A 22,709-nucleotide genomic window follows, 5' to 3' on the forward strand; every position below is an offset into this window, starting at 1 on the left:
TAAATTGCAGAAAACAAATGCTTGTTGTGTGAAAGGAAGAAAGGGAACAATGCAATACTTAATGCACACGCTCACAGAGATCTAAAAACTCATGTTCCATGCCCTGCTCCAACTCAAAGCAAGGATTTACAACTTGGATCTCCCACACTTCACACTGGATGCCAAGCCATGTGATAGAGCTATTCCCAGACACCCAAGATAGACCACGAGCAGAAATTCCATCCCTGCCAGAGCCATGCCTGCAAACTGATCAATTTTGACACAGCTTGCACTCTATCTGGTAAAAGATTAAGTGACTGAATTATCAGAGTCAGGAACTAGAGGAAGGGGAGAGGAGGGGCTTGGAAAGTAAATTCTTGGAGTAAGGCTGCTGCTGAAGGGGGAGAAAACTGCCTGAACCACCCAGACACTGGTGCAGGCATCCTTAAATGCCTGAGGCATCCCAGGCATGGCACCACACGCAGGCAAACACCAGAGCCCAGGGCAGAAAGGGCTGCAGAGGGACAGAGCAGGGACATGGAAGCAGAGCTGGAGAAGCTGGAACAAGGCAGGGAGGACAGTGTGTGCCTGCTGGGAGCCTTGCCCCACTGCAGAGAGGAGACAGCCCAAGCTCAGAGGTGCAGGTGCTTCAAATCTCCCAGCTGTGAGTGCTGTTCCTGAATGGCACTTCTGCCTGCTCAGCAAGTGCAGCTAAAAAACCAGACTCAGCCTGAAGCACAACTTATGCATGTGTGTCTGCACTGTGTATGGATTGTGATAACACAGAGTGTTGAAACATTTATAAACAATTCTAAACAAGAGTTCAGTTCCAAACTCAACAGCCTGGAGTCATTCTCATTTAACACAGAATTTATTATTCATTTTAATGGAAAAATATTCAGTCACATTCAACCAGACAAAAAAGCCAGCTGCAAGGGCAGCAAGCAGTAAAGAAGACATGCACCAGCAAAGGAGCTGCTGCCAAGATAATGCCACTACATCCACTGTCCTTCCCCCCACTGCCAGGGAAAGGGAAGTTTTAATTGTTTCTGCAAATGATCCCACTGGTGGCTGCAAGTCAGGGGTGTACAGGGGGAAAAAGGATGATGGATCAAACAGCAGCTCCAAATGAGGATGTGAAGTGGAACATACAGGAAGATCACTGACTGCCAGAAAAAAAACCTACTCACTGACTATTGATTTTAGTTGTTAATGGCAGAGGAATGATATGCTAAACAGTCACTCCATGGTTTGGGTTTGTTTTTTTCCTAAAGGGAGGCTCTTCTTCACTCTTAGGCATGAAATTAAGAGCAGAGTAGTGAAAACAGAATAGAGAAGACTGCACTTCATTTGGAGGCAGTAACCATGCAAATACATACCCCCAGTCCAACATCCCCCACCCATTTAAAATAAACAATAAAGTTCAGCATCTCTGATTTAATGGGACTAGTATTTTTTAGAAATATCTGGTTTGTAATGTCATTAGTATGAGGAAAACATAACATGCATCCTTTCATTTTGGCACAAGCTACAAAAACATTTTCAGCCAGAAATTAGTAAACAACATTTTTTTTCTTCTGCTATCTCTAGGAAAAAAAAAATACTAACAGGCTAATTCTGGAGCTGGACAACCCTTCCATGCATTTCTTGCATTGCTGTGTTTGAGCTGAGTTCTCACTGCTCTAACACTGCTTTGCCACAGCATCAATATCTGTGCAGTTGTGTTGTACTGACAAACTCCTACAGCAAAATAATTCCCAAGTGAAGGAGTTTTGAACTCACATTTTCAGCTCACATGCAGGCATCTACCTATGCAGTCAGGCAGTGAACATCCAATTTCTTTAGTCAAGGTCACCAAAATTACAAAACCTGCTTAGTAAATTCCACAAAAACATACCTGCAACTACAGAAGTAACAAAACTATTGCAATAATAAAAGGAAACTGTAAATAACAAAATCTAAGGAAATAACAGCAAAAGGAGGGAATTTAATTGGCTATTTTAGAAGAACCAGTAACTAGGAATTGCTTTCCTTTTCAGTGAAGGTTATATTCAAATTTACCTTACTGGCTTCAGGAAGACTTTGTCAGAACCATCTTTAGCTGGTTTCTAAACATTTGTCAAAGGATCCTTTGTGTCACTTTCACTTACAGTTGATGTTCTTAATTCATGTGACCACATTCAAAAGTCAAACGTGGCTACATCCACAGAAGTGAGCTTTGTAAAAATATCATGCATTTGTTTGGTTTTGCATTTCACACTGGACTCTATCACCACACACGATCCACACAGGCAGAAAAATAAAATGCTACTCCTGAGTGAGGCAGAGATGTGCACACTTTAACCAGAGTACCCCACAGGCCTCACAGTAGCTGCATTCAGCTGATCATTTACTGCCCACAGCTGTCCCCAGCACACAAACTCCACCTGCAGGGATGCCTTTGTCATGGGAACACCTATCTTCAATCACAAGCATCAAGAGTAACCAATTAATTTCTAACTAGGAGGTGCCAGAGGGCAAAATTATCAAATTCAGCCCTAATCAAACTGAACTGAATATAAGCAAATACAAAATCTCAAATTATTATTATTATGACATTAAAAATTCAGGTTTTAATTCAAACTCAAAATGGAATAGAGAGGATGAGCTGGAAGAAGAGAATATACCCTGAAGCCTCCAGTCTCCAATTATATCCCTTATGCTGTGTAGGGAGATGAAATGTTAAAGAGAAAACATTATACAGAAAAGAAAGTCAAAAAGAAGCAGATGAGAGTAACTTGTGACTTGGAAGAAAACCTGCAGCAACCCTCCAGAAATAAATACAAGGGGAGAGGAAGAAGAAAGCCACAAGAGATAAGGACCAGTATCTACTTCTTGTACAGTGGTGTCAGCTCATTCCTCTCACTGAGTGAGGTCATCTGCAGCTTCAGTTCCAGGAACAAGGTGATGGAAATGGAAAAGCACAGTTAGGTCACTGTTGAATCCCAGAATGGTTTGGATTGGAAGGGATCTCAAAGCTCATCCAGTTCCAGCCCCTGCCATGGTCAGGGACACCTTCCACTATCCCAGGCTGCTCCAAGCCCCTCCAGGCCTTGGACACTTCCAGGGATGAGGCAGCCACAGCTTCTCTGGGCAACCTGTGCCACGGCCTCAGCACCCTCACAGGGAAGAATCTCTTCCCATCTACCCCTGCCCTCTGCCAGTGTGAAACCATTTCCCCTTGTCCTGTCACTCCAGGCCCTTTTCCAAAGTCTCTCTCCAACTGTCCTGTAAGTCACCTTCATCCTTTCCCCCTTCTCCATCCTCTTCATTACTTCCAACCACTTCACAGTAAATTTGCCAAGTCATGTTCTTTAGAAATATTTTAAATTGCTCAGATGAAAATTCTTCAAGGCACAGAAATTCCATTTCTTTCTTTGAGACTCACTCTAATCACTGACAACTCACCAGCACTGCTGATCCGACCCCGTCGGATCCTTCCTCACTGAGATCAGGTTACTGTTACTGTTGTTAGGAGAACTCAGGGCAAAACATGAGACAAAAGTATCTCCCAATGTGGCCTTGCAGACCCAGGTCAGCACCATGGAAAGGGAGAGGAAGGCTTTGGTAACAATGTACAACACAGTGTAACAACAGACTAACCATCATTTAGTATCAGGACCTCAAATAACTTCCCTCCAAAAGTGCACCTGGTAATCTCCTAAATTTATCTTTTATTTATCTCATCCTTATTATTTTATTTCTATTTTATTATTTGACTTCAGATATAAAGCAGTACTTTCCCCCACTGCACTCCCTCTGCAAAACCCTCACAAGTGCAAGCAGCTGTGGAATGTGCACAGCACCCATCCCAGGCAAAGATGTACAGAGGGAAAACAGCAAAAACATTTAATAGAAGAAACATTAAATTCCTGGGGTGCTCAAAATAAGGTCCAGAGGATTCAAAGCAAAAGTCAACAGTGATTCTTCATATATTAGGGTGTACATGCTGACCTGGAGCAGGACTGTGCAAAGTGTCCAGCTGTGGGTTTTGTTCTGCTTTGTTTTCTTTACAAACATCCCTGTGCTGGATGTGTTGCAGCCATGTCAAGCCTTCTGATCAAAAACTTTCCAGAAACACGATGGCAACCAAAGGAACAAAGGTTCAAAGTAGCTTCTGCACATACCTTGGTTTAGCCAGGTTTGATTATGATCAGACACAGGAGAATATGCCCAATTCACTGTTTTTGTCTTAACTTCCTGGGATACTGTCAGGTATATGACAGCATTAGGGAGGAATATTGAGAAAGGAATAAGGAAGGAAAAGGAAAAAAAAACCAATCTCACTGCACTCAGTAGTCAGGAAAGCTGGAGAGACCAAAGCCATGATCACAATCACAGGCACAGTGTGGGGAACACACTGTATAAAACTTTCCCAGGCAGTAACCAGGTCAAACCAGGTACAGTGCACTCATTTTCTGAACACAGTTATGATAATTAAGTAGAAGCACAACAGGAATTTCAGTTTCAACTTTGCAGAGCCCTCTCAGATAGTTGAAAAGAATAGAATAGAACTAAAATGTGTCTTTCTACCTGCTAATCTTGCAAATCTCCCATGGGATTTGAAAACTAAGCTTCCTTTTTCCTGGCTTGTGCTTTATCACTAGCTTAAGAAATAATCCTGTAGTCAGAATATAAAGTATATTTCCCCTGTGGTGTGTGAGCTGGATCAAAATCCCACTCTGCCATTGGGAAATACACTAAACACAGAAAATAAAAATTATACAACTCAAAAAACAAGAACATATTCAATAAGAATGAGTAAGAACCATTCTATAAGTATTTTTCCTCACCATACCTGTAATACCTGTGTCACAGTTTATTGATATATAAAATATTGATAACAAAGAATCTGAAGAGACTTAAATAATTTATATTTGTAGCCCAGTTCAAGACAGTCCACTGAGGAACAACAGATATAGAAACTGCTGTTGGAGTTTCATCTGAACAACCTGGCATTCAAAGTTATTGTAAGATTTGCCTTCCTTGGCAAAAAGTGAGAATATTTTTATTACATGAGGCTCAGTTTGAGCTGTCAGAGGCCAGTGTGACCCTTTGCTGTCAGTCCTGATGTCAGGTAAGCCAAGGATGTATTACTGTGCCTGGCACTGCAAACAAACCCTCCCTCTTCATTTAATTCCTTTCCCCCTCCTACTTTGCAAGGAGTAGAGAAACAGTAAAGCCACTCAATCCCACACTTCTCCAGAGCTGAAAGGTTTAACCAAATCTCAGCAGATTACAGCCCACTCCAGGATAATTTACTGCCCCTGAGCAGCTGAGGTGCTGCTGTGGGTGCTGAGGTGCCCGAGTTAAGCAGGGCAAGCTTAAGCAGTTTAATGGTGAGTCATGCCCAGAGCACTCAGGATGAAGGAATTGTCCTGTGGGCAGCTCAGCAGGCAGACACTGGGGTACAAAACACTCTCTTAAGGACAATAATCTCCTTAGCTGGTGTGTCAGGAGCTGAAAAGGGACATGTGAACAAGCCCTGCTGTGTATCACCACCCTAGTGAGGAAATCCCTGCTGCTGGTTGGCACCTGGGGCCAGGAAAATCCTGTGTCCCACCACTGGCTCCTGGAAGGAAAAAGCCCTGCAATGCTCCCCCCTTCACACCACAGCAATAATGCACTGGGCTTTGAGGGCACAGCACACTCACACCTCCACGTGACCACATTTGGACACCCCATAATCTGGATTTCCTGAGCACACAGGTACTGATATCCCAGGCCTTGCAATATAAAAATGCTTTAAATGCAAAGGATTCCTTTAATGTTTTTACAACTTACATTTGATTATTTAGAAAACGACTGATGTATGATACTCATAGCTCAAGAAGGGAAGAACTAGCAGATGGATATTCATATTTCATTATCAACATTCATTGCCCTCTATTATCATTAATCTGTCAGTACCTCCTTCTACCAGTTAATTCCTTTGACTCTCCCCAATCTGCACCTTGTTACAATCTAATGTCTCATGTCTGTGAGGACAGGAGAATTTGGTTGCTTGAAACTGGCAGCAAGTAATTTACATTTGGGCTTTGTTAAAGTGACAGTGAGCATCACTGAGCCCAAAGATAAAATGCCAGGCTGGAGGAGGTTATAAAAATTTCAAGTGGCAAGTGTGTCTCCTTTTATCTGACAGTTGTTATTAAGAGGGCATAGGTCATTGTAACACACCAAATTTAAACACAGGAGACAGAGGCAGAGCCCCACATTGCACACAGGGCACCTTCCCTCTACACATGGTTTATTCCTGCTGGTGGGACAGAACTGAACTGAAGCTGGAAGTGGAGAGTTCCTCCTCCAGCAGCCAAGGCCATCACACCCTGCACTGCTGGATGCCTCAAAGTGCCTCCTCTGGCACTCCAGGCTCCAGCTGCAGTAGGAAATATATGTCCATAACTAAATCCTAAATACTTCATTTATTATCTGTACCTCTATTTGTATGTATAGCTAATCTTAGATAAGAAAGGCATATAGAATGTTTCTCTCAGAGAACATTCCATTTCAATAAAATCAAACACATTTATATGAAATTGAGAGGAAGAAAGAACCTCAAAAGGTTTCAATCACAACTTCAGCCTGACCTTACTCTGCACACCTTGGTGTTCAACACTAAGACTGAAGACTTTTGGTTTAGAAATCCCATTCTCAGGAATTAACAAGGGCACTAACCACTAGTAAAAATGCACCAGGAGTGTTAAACGTACTCACTTCCTTTATCCAGAGCAATTTGGGTGGCTGCATTTCCACAGACATGGTTCCCCCCACGTAGTTCAGAACTCTGTGCTGGGTTGCATTGATGTGCTGGACTTGGCTCACTGCACGATGGTCCATCCACATGATCACATTCCTATGGTTCTGTCCTTGGAGGGACAACAGAAAAAAGTTATTTTAACTCTGGTTTAAGCCTAGCTCAAGTTACTACCTGGTAAGTTACTAGGCTCTAAACTGCTTCACACTTTCACTTCTACACTGAAAACTCAAATTCTATTTGGGTTAATAATTCACAGTTGATAGCTAAAAATAAAATTTGTCAATTCTGAGCCAACTTTAGGACATGCTGAGCATTGAGACACGCTGACTGAAACCAATCAGCATCCAAGAACTGTGAAACACCATGTTCTCTTGTATTTCATTCAGTGAACCCCAACTTTCTGACAAAGTTCACGTATTTAGTTAAAAATATCAAGGAACATTTTAGTGACCAAAAACTAAAAATGTGACAAAATCTGAACAATTATGTTGTGAATTGAAATTAACTCAGTTAGCTATAGGGATTCTCTTTCATTTTCTATGGTGATGAGAAGAACCACCCTAATTCCTTTCTAAAATACTGTTTCAAGGGGAATAATTTTGCTGAAAAGCTTTCATCTTGGATGTTCAAGAAAAGAGCACTTGGCAAGTCAGCATCACACACAAATGAGAACAAAAAGCAAAGAACATTTTATCCAAATTAACCTCCAGAGGACCTGCCAGGCAGAGGGAACAGTAATCCAGGTGACACTGCAGATTCCTCTCTGGCTAAGTACACTGCACACTCCACAGCCGCTCAAGCATCATCTTGAAAAAATAGTCCAAAACAAGGCAGAAGTTTGAGGCACATCAATATTTCTAAAATGGATTGAAATACAACTCAGAACTGTGAAACTGCCACCACTGCAAGGCTCTTCACAGCATTACAGTATTGAGTGAATTCTTGCCTTGTTGTTTAGCACCACCACTGTGTAAACTCAAAGTTCTCGGGGATATCAGAACACAAAAAACGAGAACTGAATTTGACTCAGTAGGCCCAAAATAACCCCAGACATCATTAGGCATTGAAAAGATTATAAGAGACTCTCAAACTGAAAAATAAATAATCTGATCTAAATTTAGAGAAGGACATTTTGGGGGCAAAGCTGGTTTTTTGAAAAGGATAGGAGGAGATGACAAACACATCTGAGAATAGAAAGGGAACAACATACACAGAACTATGATTATGTCTCTGTAACTACTGATACAGCACACACCTAATGTTAACTGGGATTCACTGGGTAAAAGAAGTGCAACACAGACTTTTTGTGAGTCTTTTGAATCATCCACCCAAAAACTAATAGAAACCCCCCAGATTTTTAGAAAAAGGTCATGGACTTCTTCTGAAGTTTAGCACTGCCTTAGACAAGGACAGAACACCAGTGTAATAAAATACACAAACTGAACTTCTTGCCTGTAGCTCCAGGACAGAGCAAGCAGTTAGACTACACTAACACTAACATTTTTAACATTCCTTTAGCTAGTGTGGATGGGCATTTATACACACTATAAAAGCCATCATCAGTACAGGCTGAAGGAGAAGAAAACATCCCGAAAAGAAAAATGAGGATAGACTTCCCTAAGAAGCAATTTCTCAGAGCCAAGATGAATGAATGTCATCTTAGGACGCCAAATATTTAACCAAATAGTAAGTAATTCTCATCTCAGATTTAATTTTGCAGCAAAATTGAAGTAGTAAAACCAGGGGAAAAAAATCTTCTTATAAAAAAGAGTTTGTGTCATCTCATCTCTAAGTGGAGGGCACCACTTGGCATTTGCAGGACATGGAAAGTTCCCTCCCAGAGGTAAAACTCACATTTTGTGTGGAGCCCTACCTTCAGAGTTGACTGCCAAAGGCTGGAACTGTTTATCCACCACAACAAGGGAACAGGTAGCATCAAACCCAAGCCCTCGGATGTGGCTGGCATCCACTCCACGGACAACTTCCTGAAAATACACAAAACACACAGGAGCACAAATGTATCCATGCATGTGCAAGTGCCATGTGAGCTAGTGAGTGCACAAAATGAGTTACAACTTAGCTCAAACCCTGACATTTTCTAAATTCACTGTTCTTAAAAACTTTGAATCACAAACACATCAAATTACCAGAATTTTTTTGTGTTTCAAATTTGAATTCAGAGGTCTTTATCCTCTGTCCTGGATAAAAGCAGGAAGCACAAAAATAACAGTAAATAAAGGTAGCAGAAAACCTGCAATGATAATTTATCTCTCTTTTCTAAAACTTGGAGCTGAGCTGGATGTGAAACATCAACCAGGATTAGGACCAAGTGTTTCCATCAGTTTCCATCACTGACTTCCTGCCTGTGGAAGCAACAATCTTCCAGAAGATTGGCTTTGGTAATATTGTGTTTGTCTTGCAATATTGAAGGGTACCAAAACTAAAGTTAGTCAAAACCTGTAGCCATGATAACATCTCTGCAATGCACACCTTTACTCAGCTACCAAGAGTGTGAATAGCACACTCTTTGGAAGGTTTTCAAAAAAAAAAAAAAAAAGAAAACCCAAACCCTTGCCCCAAAATGCCTGAACTTCATGGCTTCCAGCAGCACTGGAAAAAAAAACACAACACCCACAAGGATTAAGTGCCAAATGAGGTTGCAAGACACCTAAAATGTAGCACGGTAATAAATTGCCACTTCTCAGCAACAATAAAAATATCATTATTTTAATTAGTACTATAAGGAAAGACTTTCAGTGGACTTGCACAGTGCCAGTCTCTTACTGGCTCTGTAAAACTGCAGTTTCTCAGACCATTTTATTGCTTAAATGTAAGAGATTGCATTTAAAGAGGTCCAGAGCAAGAACAAAGCCACTCAGACAGAGAAAAATCAAATAAGCAGAGGGAGACTTGCTCTGCTTTAACATCAAGCTGTTCTTCCCTATCACTCCTGTCACTCCCTTCTTTTCCTTCCATCCACTCACCTTCTCCATCTCAGGGCATTTCTGCAGAGCCAAGCTCATTAATGTTTGAAAAGGCTGATCAATAACAAGACAATGGGTGAACAGTCCATCTGCAAATTACCAAGCGTATCATGAATATTTAAAAAGCCAACCTTAGAGCATGCAGCAGGCAGGGGCTGTAGTGAGGGAGATGAAATGGCCTCTGTGTGCACTGCAAGCAAGGTCTCTAATTTACCTTTATCTCCAGCATGTACAGGCAGAGCCCTGGATCAGAATGTACAAATTTTCCCCTGTTGTAAAGTCTATTTCAATTTAGTTTTATGTTTGGTACTATCCACAGATATTTATTATTTAATTTGATCTTATAATACTGGATCCTCTATAATGAGGATAACAAGTGTTACTTTAGGGGCCATCCACAAACCAGATTACAATTTCTCTACAATAAATTCTCCTTTATGACTCCAGAGCAGCCCAATGCACACACATCTCTAGATCTATGCACTACCAGGTTCTGAGCAACCTTGACTCCTCCAAGAACTATCTCGTGGGTAGAGCACACAGCAGCTGAACAAAGCTCACAGGTGTGAGACCTGAAAGCAGGGGGTAAATCCTCCCTCTGCAATAACAGCACAAAGAAAAGTCTTTCATTCCATCTGCAGTTGCAGCACGAGGTTATTTTTCACTCTGGCCTCCAACTCCTCACCAATAAAACAGACATTTGTGAGGCTGTGAGGCATCAGCCCCAAGGTGCCTTTAACGCACAAAGGTGCTCACGAGTTACACAGCACAAACAGACCCGCTTTGCAGAGCCACCTGTGGCACAAATCCTTCATTCTGTCCTTGCCCACCTTTGTGACAGAGCAGCAGGCAGCCCAGATGTCTGCAGAGGACTGCTCATAGTGGTCTGGCCGGGGCTCCCAGATCTGGATGGGTCGTTCTGAATGTGCCACCACCGTCCCAAACCCGTCCACCAGCGCCGCGCGAACGCTGGCAGAGCCCACATCGACTCCAACGTAGTATTGCACTGCACTCTGCTTCTCACCAGGCATCTTTGATTAAACCTGCTGAGAAAAAAGAAACAAAAGGGGTTAAAAGCAGATAAAACAACTGATGGAAAAAGTGCCAAGAGCTGCTGCCTCCCATCCAGCCAAACATCCCACCTGTGGTGCGATGCTGGTAATTATAAAGTGACTACGTGAAAATCAGGTACATGTTACCCAGAGGGGAAAAAAGAATAAATAAAGTTAAGTTTTCAAGAACTCTGCACCATCAATTCACACCACTTTAAAGACTCAGAAAATAATTTTCTGAAAATGTGTTGAGCCATGAGAGCATGGTGTGAAATCTGCCTACTCTGACATCCTACAAGAACAAAGTGAGGTTAAGTTAATTGCTTTAATTATTCACAATGAGTTGCTTATTTCACTATATTAAGTTTAACTATTTGACATTTAATACAGTGACAAATTCACTGTTCCCTATTTCTCACAGTTTGTTCTTAATTAATAGTTAACATTTCCATTTTAATCAAGCTGTGAGAATGCTAAGTAAGAGCTGGTAGAAGTATTTGAAACGTCAGACAAGTACCATGCTTAGTGCTTGTATGAGCCTTTTACATCTCTGAAACACATGAAACTCAGCTTGGCTTCTGATACAGAGAAAATGAGTGGATAAATTGGCATTTAAAACATATGGTATTTACAGAGCATCAAAATGGCTCTACTTAAGAACAGCCCACTTCTCCTAAAGAAGTGACCTGGATAATTTCTGGATATGGCAGATGAGGTGGTTTGAGGGAGGAGCACAGGCAAAGGGGGAAAGATTTGGAAAAATCCTGATAATAGAATAAGATTATTCACACTTCAAATTAGCATTTTTTTTTCTTTTCTTTTGATAATAACATTGAGTACAGGTCAAGATCTACTGGCACAATGTAGGTGTCTTTCACATCCATGGCTGGCCTGTAACCAGCTGCTGATGGGTATCACAAATCTACAATCATTGAGGGTTAGAGGCAGCAGCTGAAATAGAGAAGAAAAGAAGGTCCCTATTACAGAAAACTCCAATTTTGGATAATAATTAATTAGGACAAAGTTCCATTTGCACTGAAAATGTCATAAAACAACACCTTGGCTGAAGAAACCAATTGAGGCTCCCCTTCCTCCTACCCCTTAAACAGCACATGGAAATGTGCTCGGTCTGTGGAGATCTGTTATCACACAATAATCATTTTTTCCTGCTTCAATCTGGCACTTCCTGCCCAGACCCCACTGCTGGGTCCAGGGCCCACGGTTTTGTTCTTTGCTTGGCCAGCATGAGGGAGTTCTTCTGTCCTTGGTGCAGACCAAAGCAGTCACCACACCGCATTCTGCTCACACCGTGCAGGGTCACTGGAGTAGCTGCACAGATCATCAGCTACTAATAATGTCAGAAAGTAGAAAAAAAACTCCAAGCTACAGAGCATATTGTGGTCTTGCTGGAAATCCTGGCTGCTGCCTCCCAGCAGGCTGGTCCTGCCCAGCAGATTAGGTGCAACACACACTAATCTCGTTAAGCAAGGTCATGTGTCCAAGCGATGAGCAATCTGCTAAAAATAATGGTGTGCCATGAGTCTAACACCTAGGAATATTGGCAAGAAAGCCTGCTTTATTTTCTTGGCCCTGGCTCTGTGACCTGGTCAGAGGAACAAAAGCCAATCTCTCTGCCAGAGAGGACAACTCTGCTGCTACGGGTGATTAATGCTGCATCTGTCACCTGCAGGGTGACAGCACTCAGCTTCTCCCTCTCAGCTCTCAGCTGGAAAAGCAGTTCTAAGACATCCTTTTCAACATGATATTTACTTCTTAATTTTGCACTCCACCTCCCCAAAGCTCCAAAGGCTGCCTGCAGGTGCTGCAAGTTCCTTGTGAGAAATTTTACTACAAAGACATTGCATAATACTGTTCCTGATACTATCTCACAAATTTCCCTGTTTTTCCCCTATTTCGGCTCTGCCTTTAGCTGCTGACTCATAAAAAGTTGAGAATAAACCACAAGCTGCAAACCAGATTCTTTTTTTTTTTTTAAACACAGGCAAATCCTTCTTACTTGCTTTTCACAAAATACAAATAGCAAAAGGAGTATTTTATATCCTGCCTCCTGCTCACACACACAGTATTAGTCCAAATTTCTCTTCCTTGTATGGCAGCCTTGATTTTAGCTCATTAATGTGTTTTTGCTACTTAGAGAACAAGCTTAGCAGATGTTAAAGAATTAAGCTCACAGTACCTCCTACTCAGCACTTGAAATTATGGCTTTGCATTGGATTCTTCCCACAAACATTTGAAACCTGGAACCCAATCTGCCCATGTAATGTTTACTTTCCATTTTTTTTTCCTTACTAAGCAACCAGGATGTGCCTGTGTGAGTGACTGGGCAGGAAGCAGAATTTGTTTATGTGCTCGAGCAGTGCATATCAGCCTTTGCACATCCACCAGTTCATTGCTGTCCATCAGTGGGAACAGGAAAGAGTTAAGTGACAGTACAAAACCAAGAACCCCAAACCAATTTTAGCTGGTCTCTTTCTGAATAAGGCTCACCTAGATTCACAAAGCAGCACTCAATATCTCATGCAACAAGAGGCTAAAAGTAAATATTAATTCTTTTTCAAGAACAGCAAGCACCAAGTTACAGAGGCTGTTCAAAGTAAAGTGTCTCTGCAACAGGATCTGATCTGCTTGCAAAAACATAATTTGATGCCAAGAGTTTTTTTGGAATACCAAACAGTTGGTATGCCACCTACTTATCAACCCCCATCCACAAAAAGCATTCTCATCTCTAGGTCATAAATGTCAGCAATTATGGACTCTGCCCTAGGGTATTTCTTGAGAACCCAAGAACTCGGCAGAGAAGTTGGTGGAAAATATGTAGCTAAAGTACAGTGATAAGAATTTTAAAGAGGAATGTTGTCGTTCTGTTTTGTTTCCAGAAGATTCCTTTGGTACGAGAGGAAGCTCCAAATCAGAACTGAGGGAACTCTTTAATGGAGTTCAGGGGCAGCAGAAGGTCCCTGCACAAGCTTCTTGCTTTGGAATTTGGACACCAACATTCATCACCATGTGAAAAGAAAACTGTTGTGCAAATAAACGTTGATTTGGATTTTTTATCTGCTGGATTCTTGGCTTCTGCAGGCAATAAAATCAGGAGGAAAACTGAACCAAAAAAAATGACTGAAATAAAATGTCCTATAAGTCCAGTCAGACAGGTCAGTCCATCAAGCACAATACTCCTAATACAGCAGCAAAATATTTTATGCATGGATGATGCATGTTCATGGACTTCCAAGGGGTGGAAGGTAGTGGAGACAATACCTTCTAAATCCCTGAAATATCTAAACTCAGGAAACCTGGCTCCTTGCAGCCAAGAAAAAAGGCCTCCAGAACTTCAATACAGCCTTGTCTGTCCATTGCAGAATTCAAGCCTCATATTTTCAACTTATTATTTGAATTTGAAAACAGGAGAGGGGCAGAGGGAAAAAGTAAAATTAAAAGACATGTCCAGCTTGACGGTGTTAATCCATGACTGTAACTGCTAAATCAGGACAAGAAGCCAAAATTCCCTCCAAGCACTAAACCAGCAATGGCCTCTTTCTCTGCAAATCACAGCAGGGACAGAATGGCTTTTCAAACAAGCATTTATGATCAAAAGGCTACAGCATATTATAAATATTTATATGGCCCATTAAATAATAGTCTGTATAAATATTATTCAAAATATGCATGCTGGAAACCACAGACTTCCCAGTTTATCCTTATACAAATGTGTTAGTTTTCCCACATAGGCAATGAAGAAAGAAAAAAGAGGGCTGAACCTCAGTTACAAAAATATTAAAAAAAAAAAAAAAAAAGAAAATCCTTAACATTATTTTCTTAAATTTAAAAAGAATGAGTAAGTAACCAGATGAATTTTTTATGAGCACTGTTAGACTTGTCTGTCCCACTTTACCTCATGGTTATTGAGCTGCCAGGACGTACCTTTCTGTTAAAGCCAAGCTGCAGGAGGGGCTGCACTCTCACATCAACATAGGCCCAAGCTCAGCACAAGCTTTCAGCAGCAGCAATTTAGACTTCGTGGTGCTGTGCGCTTAAAACACAAGGAATTAGGAAGGACTGGCATGTCTGTTTTAAACTTTGATCTTTGGAACGCTGCGGGCTGCCCAGACCCGGCGATTGTGGATAAACAGTGTGTTTTTAGCAGTGCAGCTGTGCTTTTCTATGGGTTACCAAGAAAAAGATTAACAGGCTCAAATTAGGCTTCATAAGCTTCGTGTGAAAAGATCTAAACATGCTAAAGAAAAGCTGCTTTTCAATTGTAGAAAGGACATAAACCAAAACAAGCTCTTTCGACATTATTCTGGAAATTCAGCACTTTGTTGGCTTGCTAGAATTAAATAACCAATACAAGTGGTGGTGGTAGAGTGGCAGTATCTCCTTGAAGACAGTGAACTCCCTTTCCTCTTCCAGCTTCTGTAATTCCTGTTTGAATGTGGAAAGAGAAAGGAGGCACATGTCTGTGTGGGAGAGCAGGAGCAGATGGGGAATTCTAACGCTGTGGTGAAGGGCAGTACTAATATAGAAAATATCCTTAAATGCCCAAGGGACTGTGCTATAACTATCAACAAGCATTTATTTGTCAGCTTACCCCACAGCAAACAAAACAAACACAAGGAACAAAAGCACACCTCACCCCCTCTTTTCCCTTCCCCAAACAGAAACACATACCTGCAGGAACTCTGTTTTAGGAATGTGAGGACTGTGCTAACAGTAACAAAAATGGAATAAATAAAAATGGAGCTGGGGAAAATATGCTTCTTCACTGAAAACCAAACACCTCTAGATTCTTTCATCAGTTCTCTGGTACATTCTGTGAAGCCTTCTCACATCTCACAAGGAAAAACAGCTTCAAATAGTGGAAGATTTCAGTAGTAGGATCCAACCCTGACTCCAGTCCTATAATATTTAGATTGTTCCATCAAAACCTTCCTAACTGCCCCCCTAACATTGCTATGCAGTATCAATAAATCCCAGCTAGGCAGGACTGAAAATATTCTACTATTTTCTAGTATCTCCTCTTCCCTCTATAAATAATTCACTACGTACTAATTTGCTGTAATGTCTCTCCAGATCTTTTTTCTTCCCATTGCTTTCAGTGTCCAAGACAAAGTCATTACTTCATTGCTGCCCTCTAACTCTATCTTTTGGATTTTAAATACTTTCAGGCCAAACTACTTCCACCTGCTCTGACACAAAGCAAGGCATATTCAGGTTTATCCTGGTGTAACCAGTGAGTAGAGAAGTGAAAATCACTAAATTATTCTAAGAAATTAGATCCAAAAATTATTTATTTTCAGTTTCTACTGCCTACATAGTTATCTTACACAGGAACAGCAAAAGGATGTCAGCATGACCAGTGTCAGTAAATACCAAGCTCTTACACGTACAACAGAGTTGGTTTTCTCTATATTCTGCTCTAGAAGAGTTTGTACTAAACAGAAGAATTATCTGCTCTGCTTGCAGTTCCTGTCTTCAACTCACACAGGCAGACACAGCCTGTGGTACTGATGATCAAATAGGAGCAATGGCATTCTGGCCCCAGATTAAAGAGCAGAGCATGGCTGTGCTGGGTCAGATGAAAGGTCCAATTAGCCCAGGATCCTCCACAAACAGCAGAAGCCGTAAAAAAAGCATATGCCTGCCCTTTTCATCCAGCACTACTTCCCCAGGACACCTTTCCTCCTGCTATCTATAGTAAAGGCACTTCCTGAGCCAGAAATTTTATCTTTAGGATTAGCAGACCTTGAAGGCTTTTTCCTCTCTAAATCTGTGCTCCTTCTGAATCCAGGGAAACTTTTCTAACTGCAAACTACTGTGGTAATGAGTTATAAAGTTCTGTGTAAACAGTGCAAGAAAAAGACCTTTGGTTTGCTCTGAGCATGCCACCTGCTAGTTTTGTTTGATGTGTCTGAGTTCCTGAGCTAGAAGAGACATTAAGCAATTGCTGTGTATTTACTTTCTCCATGCAGTCATGATTCCATCACACTCTGAATCACCCCCAAAGGCCTCACAGCAGCTATCCACAGACCATGGGTACTGAGCTGCACTCACAATCTCTACATGGTCAGGTAAGACAAAAAGCATTTTCTTGCTCTGACTGCTCATGGATGTGGCAGTAACACAAGCACCATAACACACTGCAGTAGTTAGTATTAATAAACAGCAAGAAATAATGCCAAGGCCACTTTGGGCAAGTGGAGATACTGCTCAGAGATGCTGATGTATTGGTGTCAGCTGAGAGGTGCTGGGGGATTTCCAGCTTCAGGCAGGTCCCAAAACACTGGCCTCACAACAGAGGGATCCAGGAGCTCCTTCCAGCTACATGCTTGGAGAAGATTTGGAGCTGCTGCTCACCCTGGTTTCCCCTGGCCCCACTGAGGTTGCTGCACATCCCGATGGGCTCTGCAGGGCAGCACACGAGGCTCACTCTGAGCACACTCGGCTGTCCCGGCACTCCCTGGCCTGGAACTCTGCCACACAAAGGAAACAAGTGCAGCTCCCCCTGCTCCAGGGCTCACCTAACCCCGGGAACAGCAGGAAACAGCTGCGGAGAGGAGTTCTCAGGAAAAAGGAAGGCTGAGAAAAGGGCTGTGAGAACACACAACATCAGATGAGAAGATACAGCCTTCTGTGGGGAAAACCAACAGCTCTGATTCCCTCCAGAGCTCTCTGGGCCCTGCTGGGACTGGGCCATCGCTTCAAAAACAGGGTCTGATCCTGCATCCATCAGTGGCAACCTCCCAACCATTATCAGGAGTTCAGGACTAAACCCCTGATGCTCATGAACATCACAGGTGCACTCACACAGCAACAGGATTTTGAACACTTGCCAAACCCTCCAGTTTGTCCAGCAGAGGAAGTGTTGATCAGTTAATGCCAGGACACAACTCCCAGGCAGGAAAACCTAAGGAACAAGGGGGGTTTATAGCAGCACCCTTTATTTTCCCCAGCCTGGCAAGAGCAGTGGATACAACCGGTGCACACCACGCTGCTGAGATCCATTCCCTGCTCTGACTCTGCAGCCTCACACATCCCCAAAGGCCCTGCTAATGACCTGGCACACAGACGTGTCCCAAATGACACTGCAGAATGCCTGAAGCCCTGAAAGAAGACACTATCTTGTTTACATTGACTGAGGGGGGGAAAAATGCCATCTAATTATTACATAAATTCTGGCTGTAGCAGCTTCATGACTAGTTGAAAAGAGGTAACAGGCTCCAAAATGACTGATGGACCCAAGTGTTTGGATCCACCAGCTTATCAATCTAATGCTAAGGAAGATCTTTCATATCCCTGTGTCTCTATCACTTTAACCTACTCATGATGGACAGAGAGAATAATCTCTGATCTTCACCTCTAAAATTGATTCATGCACTGTGACTTTTTTTTTTTGACTCTATGCTACGATGAAAATGCAGAAACAAATAAAAAACCCTGAACAACCAACCAAAAACACGCCAGAAAAAAGCAGTGTACTGTAAACACAGCCTAACACAATAATGTGAATTTGCAAAATAGCTGTTTAACTTAGAAAATGTAATTTGGAGTAGAATGTGACTCAAAAGGCACAATTACAGCTTTAAACTGCATTCCTGCAGCAAACCAGCCTTGGCACCAGGAGCTTCTGTGCAGGATGCACAGGTAAATAAAGCCACTATGCCACTGTGGATACAAATTAGCCAACCTAGGGTGATGCTGATACTCTAATCCCATCTTTAGCTTCTGGTGCTACATCACGGTTGAATCTGGCACTAACCCTGTGATTATGTATCAGCAGATCAGTATAAAAATAATTTGTTCTGAGTTCACAGTTTTATGAAATGATAAAACATCAAAATTAGCATTCTGGCTGAAATCCACTGCATTTCCCATCAAGGCTTACACATTTAAGCAACATCTGAACCAACTGCCTATAATTACTCCTGGCAGATACTGGAGCACTTAGGCCAGCAGTAGATGCAACTGTGAAATAAATTTTTAAAGACATGCTGCAAACCACTTCAAGATGCTCAGCCCAGAAGCAAACATGTGTCCATAAGCCCAGTCCACGGTTTATTTTACAGCATTTGTTCACTCTTGCATAGTAAAAGCCTGAGAAGAATGACAGCCCCAAGTAATCTGTCAGTTTAAAATTAAACATTTATTTGGGCTGCAATTCCAAAAACACTCGCCCCGAAGTTCCTGTCACAACTGCTCAAGAGGAAGTGGGGTTGCATATTAGCTTAGGTTAAAAGAAACACTAATTCTGCACAAAACCAGTTATTTATTTATTCAAAAAACCAATATTTTAAAATGATAATTTAAATGAGAAGCATAGAATGGAGTAACAGGAGTGGCTAAGAATATACATAAAAACTTCCTAGCATATAACTAGTTTATTTAGTCTCTCCTGACACTATAAATTTATTTCTGCTGTGATTCTTATAGCTGGGAACAGCTGTCCCTACAAGCAACCAATTCTCTCTGCATTCATCCTCCTATCCCAGACACTCTTCCCAGGAAAAAAGAAGTGCCTCGTTGTTTTTTTTCCATATGCTCATATACATTCCTGAAGGAAAGGGACCATTAACATTACAGAGCCTCCAAAATTTCACTGTTTTTGTATTATATTTAGGTATACTTAGAAAAAAAGTTAAATTTTATCTACTACTTATGCAGATCATCTTCCAGGATAAGAAAACACATGAGAATGAAAAACAAGACCACCTTCCCAACAATGTGTCTGCTTATTAGTTTTCTAAAAACCTCTGAGATGATCAAGCCCTCTCCTCTACTTCCCTGGAATTTGTTTCGTAAGTGTTCTCCAGAGAAGAGCACTGGTGCTAAGTTTATTAAACTTCCTAACAAATCCCAGGCACATCAGCAGGGGAAGGAATCTGCCAAGTTACCAGTTCCTCACGGGTGCAGAGGAACCAGGGAGGAACACGGCCGTGCTGGAAGGTCCAGAGCCAGGCACGAGGAAATTCCAGCAGGTTCCTGGGGTGTGCTCTGTGCCAGCCCAGAAACTTGGGATTACAGGGGCATGACAAGGAGACAGGGCTGTGAAAGTGCCAGAAAGGGGAGCTGCATGAGGATGAGGGAGGCAGTGGTGGCAGCAGGACAACAGTGCCCTGTGCCAGAGAGAGGAGACTGGAGACTACATTTAAGGAAATCTGGGGATATGGAGGATTAGGTGAGTGTGTGTGATGTGCACGTCCCACCTGGGCAGGTCAGGGCAGGTCACCTGAGTGCTGCCCTTTCACAGGATCACAGAGTAAGCTGAGCTGGGACAGGATACTTGAGGATCATCGAGCCCAACTTCTGGAGCTGCACAGAACCCCAAGAGTCACACAACCTGTCCCAGAGCATTGTCCAAATGCTGCCTTGAGCTCTGGCAGGTTTGGTTCTGTCACCTTTCCAGGGGGAGCCTGGAAAGGCTGGAAAGGAAAACCACCTGGAAAGGAAAACCACCCTCCGGGGGAAAACCTTTTACTCCTATCCAACCTCAACCTCCCCTGACACAAGTTCAGGCCATTCCCTCGCATCCTGTCACTCACACCAGGCAGAAATCAGAGTGTGCCTCTCATTTTTCCCTCAGCAGGAAGCTGCATTTGAAATGCACGGGAAGGCGGCTGGGATAAAGGTGATCCAACAGCACAGGAGGCACCGGGAGCATCTGTGTGCCCACCCCAGCCCTGGACAGCCCCAAACACCTCCCCTGGCACTGGGCACCCCCCGGGGCTGCCTGGGGGCTGTGAAGGGCAGCCCTTCTCCCACCGAATTAAACACAGCCGTGCCGCAGAGAAACGTCAGGAAGAGCCAACATGGGGCAGGCAGAAGCACGGAAACCCCGTGGGGCCCAGGGAAAGCAGGCTGAGCGCTGATCCGGAGCGATGTGACCGCCCAGCCCACGCTCGGCCAGGGGCTCCCGGGGGGGAAGGAGGCGGCGCCGCTGATTAAACAACAACACGAACGCGAGAGCTCCTTTTAGAGCAGCGCTGAGGGAGGAGGACGGGATCCTCCGGGCGTCACGGCGGAGAAGGGGCAGGGGCAGGGACAGGGACAGGGACAGGGACAGGGATTGGAGCCGCGCTGAGGCTGAGCGCGTTCCCCTGGCTGAGGGGCCCGCCGTGCCCTGACCACTGGTCACTTACTGGTGCAGCCATCACTTACTGGTGCCCTGGCACTGCCCGGGCCGAGCACAGCCCGGCGGGGCCGGCCCCGAACCCGCCGCTGCCGGGAAAAGCCGCCGGGCGCCCCCTTGGCCGGGCCGGCCGCGCCTGCGCCGGGAAGGGGCGGGGGGGAATCGCCTTTGGCCCGGGTCTGGACCAGGGACAAGGAGGGGGCTTGGAAAGGGATGATAAATCCCATCTCCCAGCCCCATACGCGGCTGAGAAATATCGGGGGTGGCAGAAGCATTGGAGCGGTGCAAGAAGCCGCATGGAGATGACTGAGTGTACAGTGTAGAAGAATAAAAAAAAAAAAAAAAAATACAGGCAAATAAATATGTGAAAACATATAGAATAAATAAATAAATAGAATAAATAAACACATATTCTATATGTGGAAATATACAGAATAAAGATATAAAATAAATAAATAAACACATATTCTATATGTGGAAATATATATGGAATAAATAAATAAATAAATAAATAAAACACATTCTATATATGGAAACGTGTAGAATAAATAAACATATAGAATAAATAAACATATAGAATAAATAAACATATAGAATGAATAAAAATATAGAATGAAGAAATATATCGAATAAATAAACATATAGAGTAAATAAAAGAGGGAATGTCAGGGCTCAGGACATGTCTCGCCCTGAGCCTCCTTAAATGTAATGTAAATGCTCTTTAAAATGAATAAAACAGGGCTGCGAGCTGTGAGTTTGGTTTTCTGCATAGGGTGGCTCTGAGAGTTTTACCTGAAAAGCTGGAGAACTGCTGATGTGGGGAGAAAACACTGGGTTTAGTTAAGGTTTGCATAAAATGCATTAGGGGATGGGACAGTGGGATGCCCTCAAATGTATTGCTGGAAAAAAAAGAGAAATCACAGAATCAATGAGGTTGGAAAAGACCTCTCAGATCATCGAGTCCAAGCCATGGCTGAGCCCTCCACGGTTTGGGACAGATCCCACCACACCCCTGCATGACCCTCCTCAACCCACACAGGGAGGAGCAGAAGGCAATCCTCACATTCCCATCACATCCAAACACTTCTGGCCCCAAGGAGCCACCAGGGATTTTTCCCGTTACCCCCCAAATATTCTACAACAGGAAATATTGCAGCAAAAACAAAAAAAAAAGTTCTCTTGCAACATTTCCAGAGTATTCCCACTTCAGGCCGAGCAGAAATGCTGCAGGAACAACCTTGCTCAGGGAAAGATGAGTGTTTGTCTCGTGGTTAGAGCACAGGGTTCGTGGTCAGGAGCTGTGGGTTCTCATTCCAGCCTTGCCACTGAATCATTTTGAGAGCTCTGCTAGTCACTTTGTACTAGAACCGGTTAGTAATTTTCCGTTGGGATGATTTTCTGATGGAAAACACTGCTTTATACCAAACTGAAATCTGGGTGAAAATCGATTTTTCCATTGGGAATACCTTGTGCCTGGGCTGGCTTAGAAAGGACATTTGATCCAAATTGCAGTGGTTGGGGGTTTCTTGCATTAGCCCAAATGTTTTGCCTTGAATAGATAGATTAAAAAATAAAATACTCCCTGCTGACTGTAATTCCAAGTCATCTTACAGCAGGGTGTGAATGTGTGCCCTCATGCTCTGCTCTGCTCCCCAGGAGGTCTGCGGTGTAGTGAGATTTAAATTTCTCTTTTCTGAGATGTGCACATCCCGATCTGAGTCAGACCTGGCCCCTGGGGACAAATCCCAGTGTAG

The 22,709-nt window shown here is 42.9% G+C and overlaps 1 protein-coding gene and 1 long non-coding RNA gene across 7 annotated transcripts in view; one reads left to right on the forward strand and one right to left on the reverse strand.

The window, feature by feature from the left end:
- FGGY (FGGY carbohydrate kinase domain containing) overlaps window positions 1–21,049 on the reverse strand; it is a 129,298-nt gene extending 108,249 nt beyond the window's left edge. For 2 of the 6 annotated variants that reach the window (XR_014590683.1, XM_083867224.1), the window contains exons 1-4: window positions 14,754–14,951; window positions 10,590–10,805; window positions 8,649–8,760; window positions 6,733–6,884 (exon numbers count right to left, since the gene is read on the reverse strand). Coding sequence is in view for 5 of the 6 variants with exons in the window: in XM_083867224.1 (XP_083723350.1) it covers window positions 6,733–6,884; window positions 8,649–8,760; window positions 10,590–10,790 (465 nt within the window). In the remaining variant the exon portion in view is untranslated. The other 4 variants (XM_083867225.1, XM_083867226.1, XM_083867228.1 and 1 more) reach the window with 4 other exon arrangements.
- Window positions 19,398–20,926, forward strand: LOC310912576. Its single transcript, XR_014590684.1, has 3 exons — window positions 19,398–20,004; window positions 20,077–20,209; window positions 20,417–20,926. It is a non-coding gene; the product is annotated as an uncharacterized lncRNA (long non-coding RNA).
- Window positions 21,050–22,709: the final 1,660 nt, after the last annotated feature.

This window comes from Zosterops lateralis (genome assembly GCF_965231275.1).
Source record: "Zosterops lateralis genome assembly, chromosome: 9".
NCBI lineage: Eukaryota > Metazoa > Chordata > Aves > Passeriformes > Zosteropidae > Zosterops > Zosterops lateralis.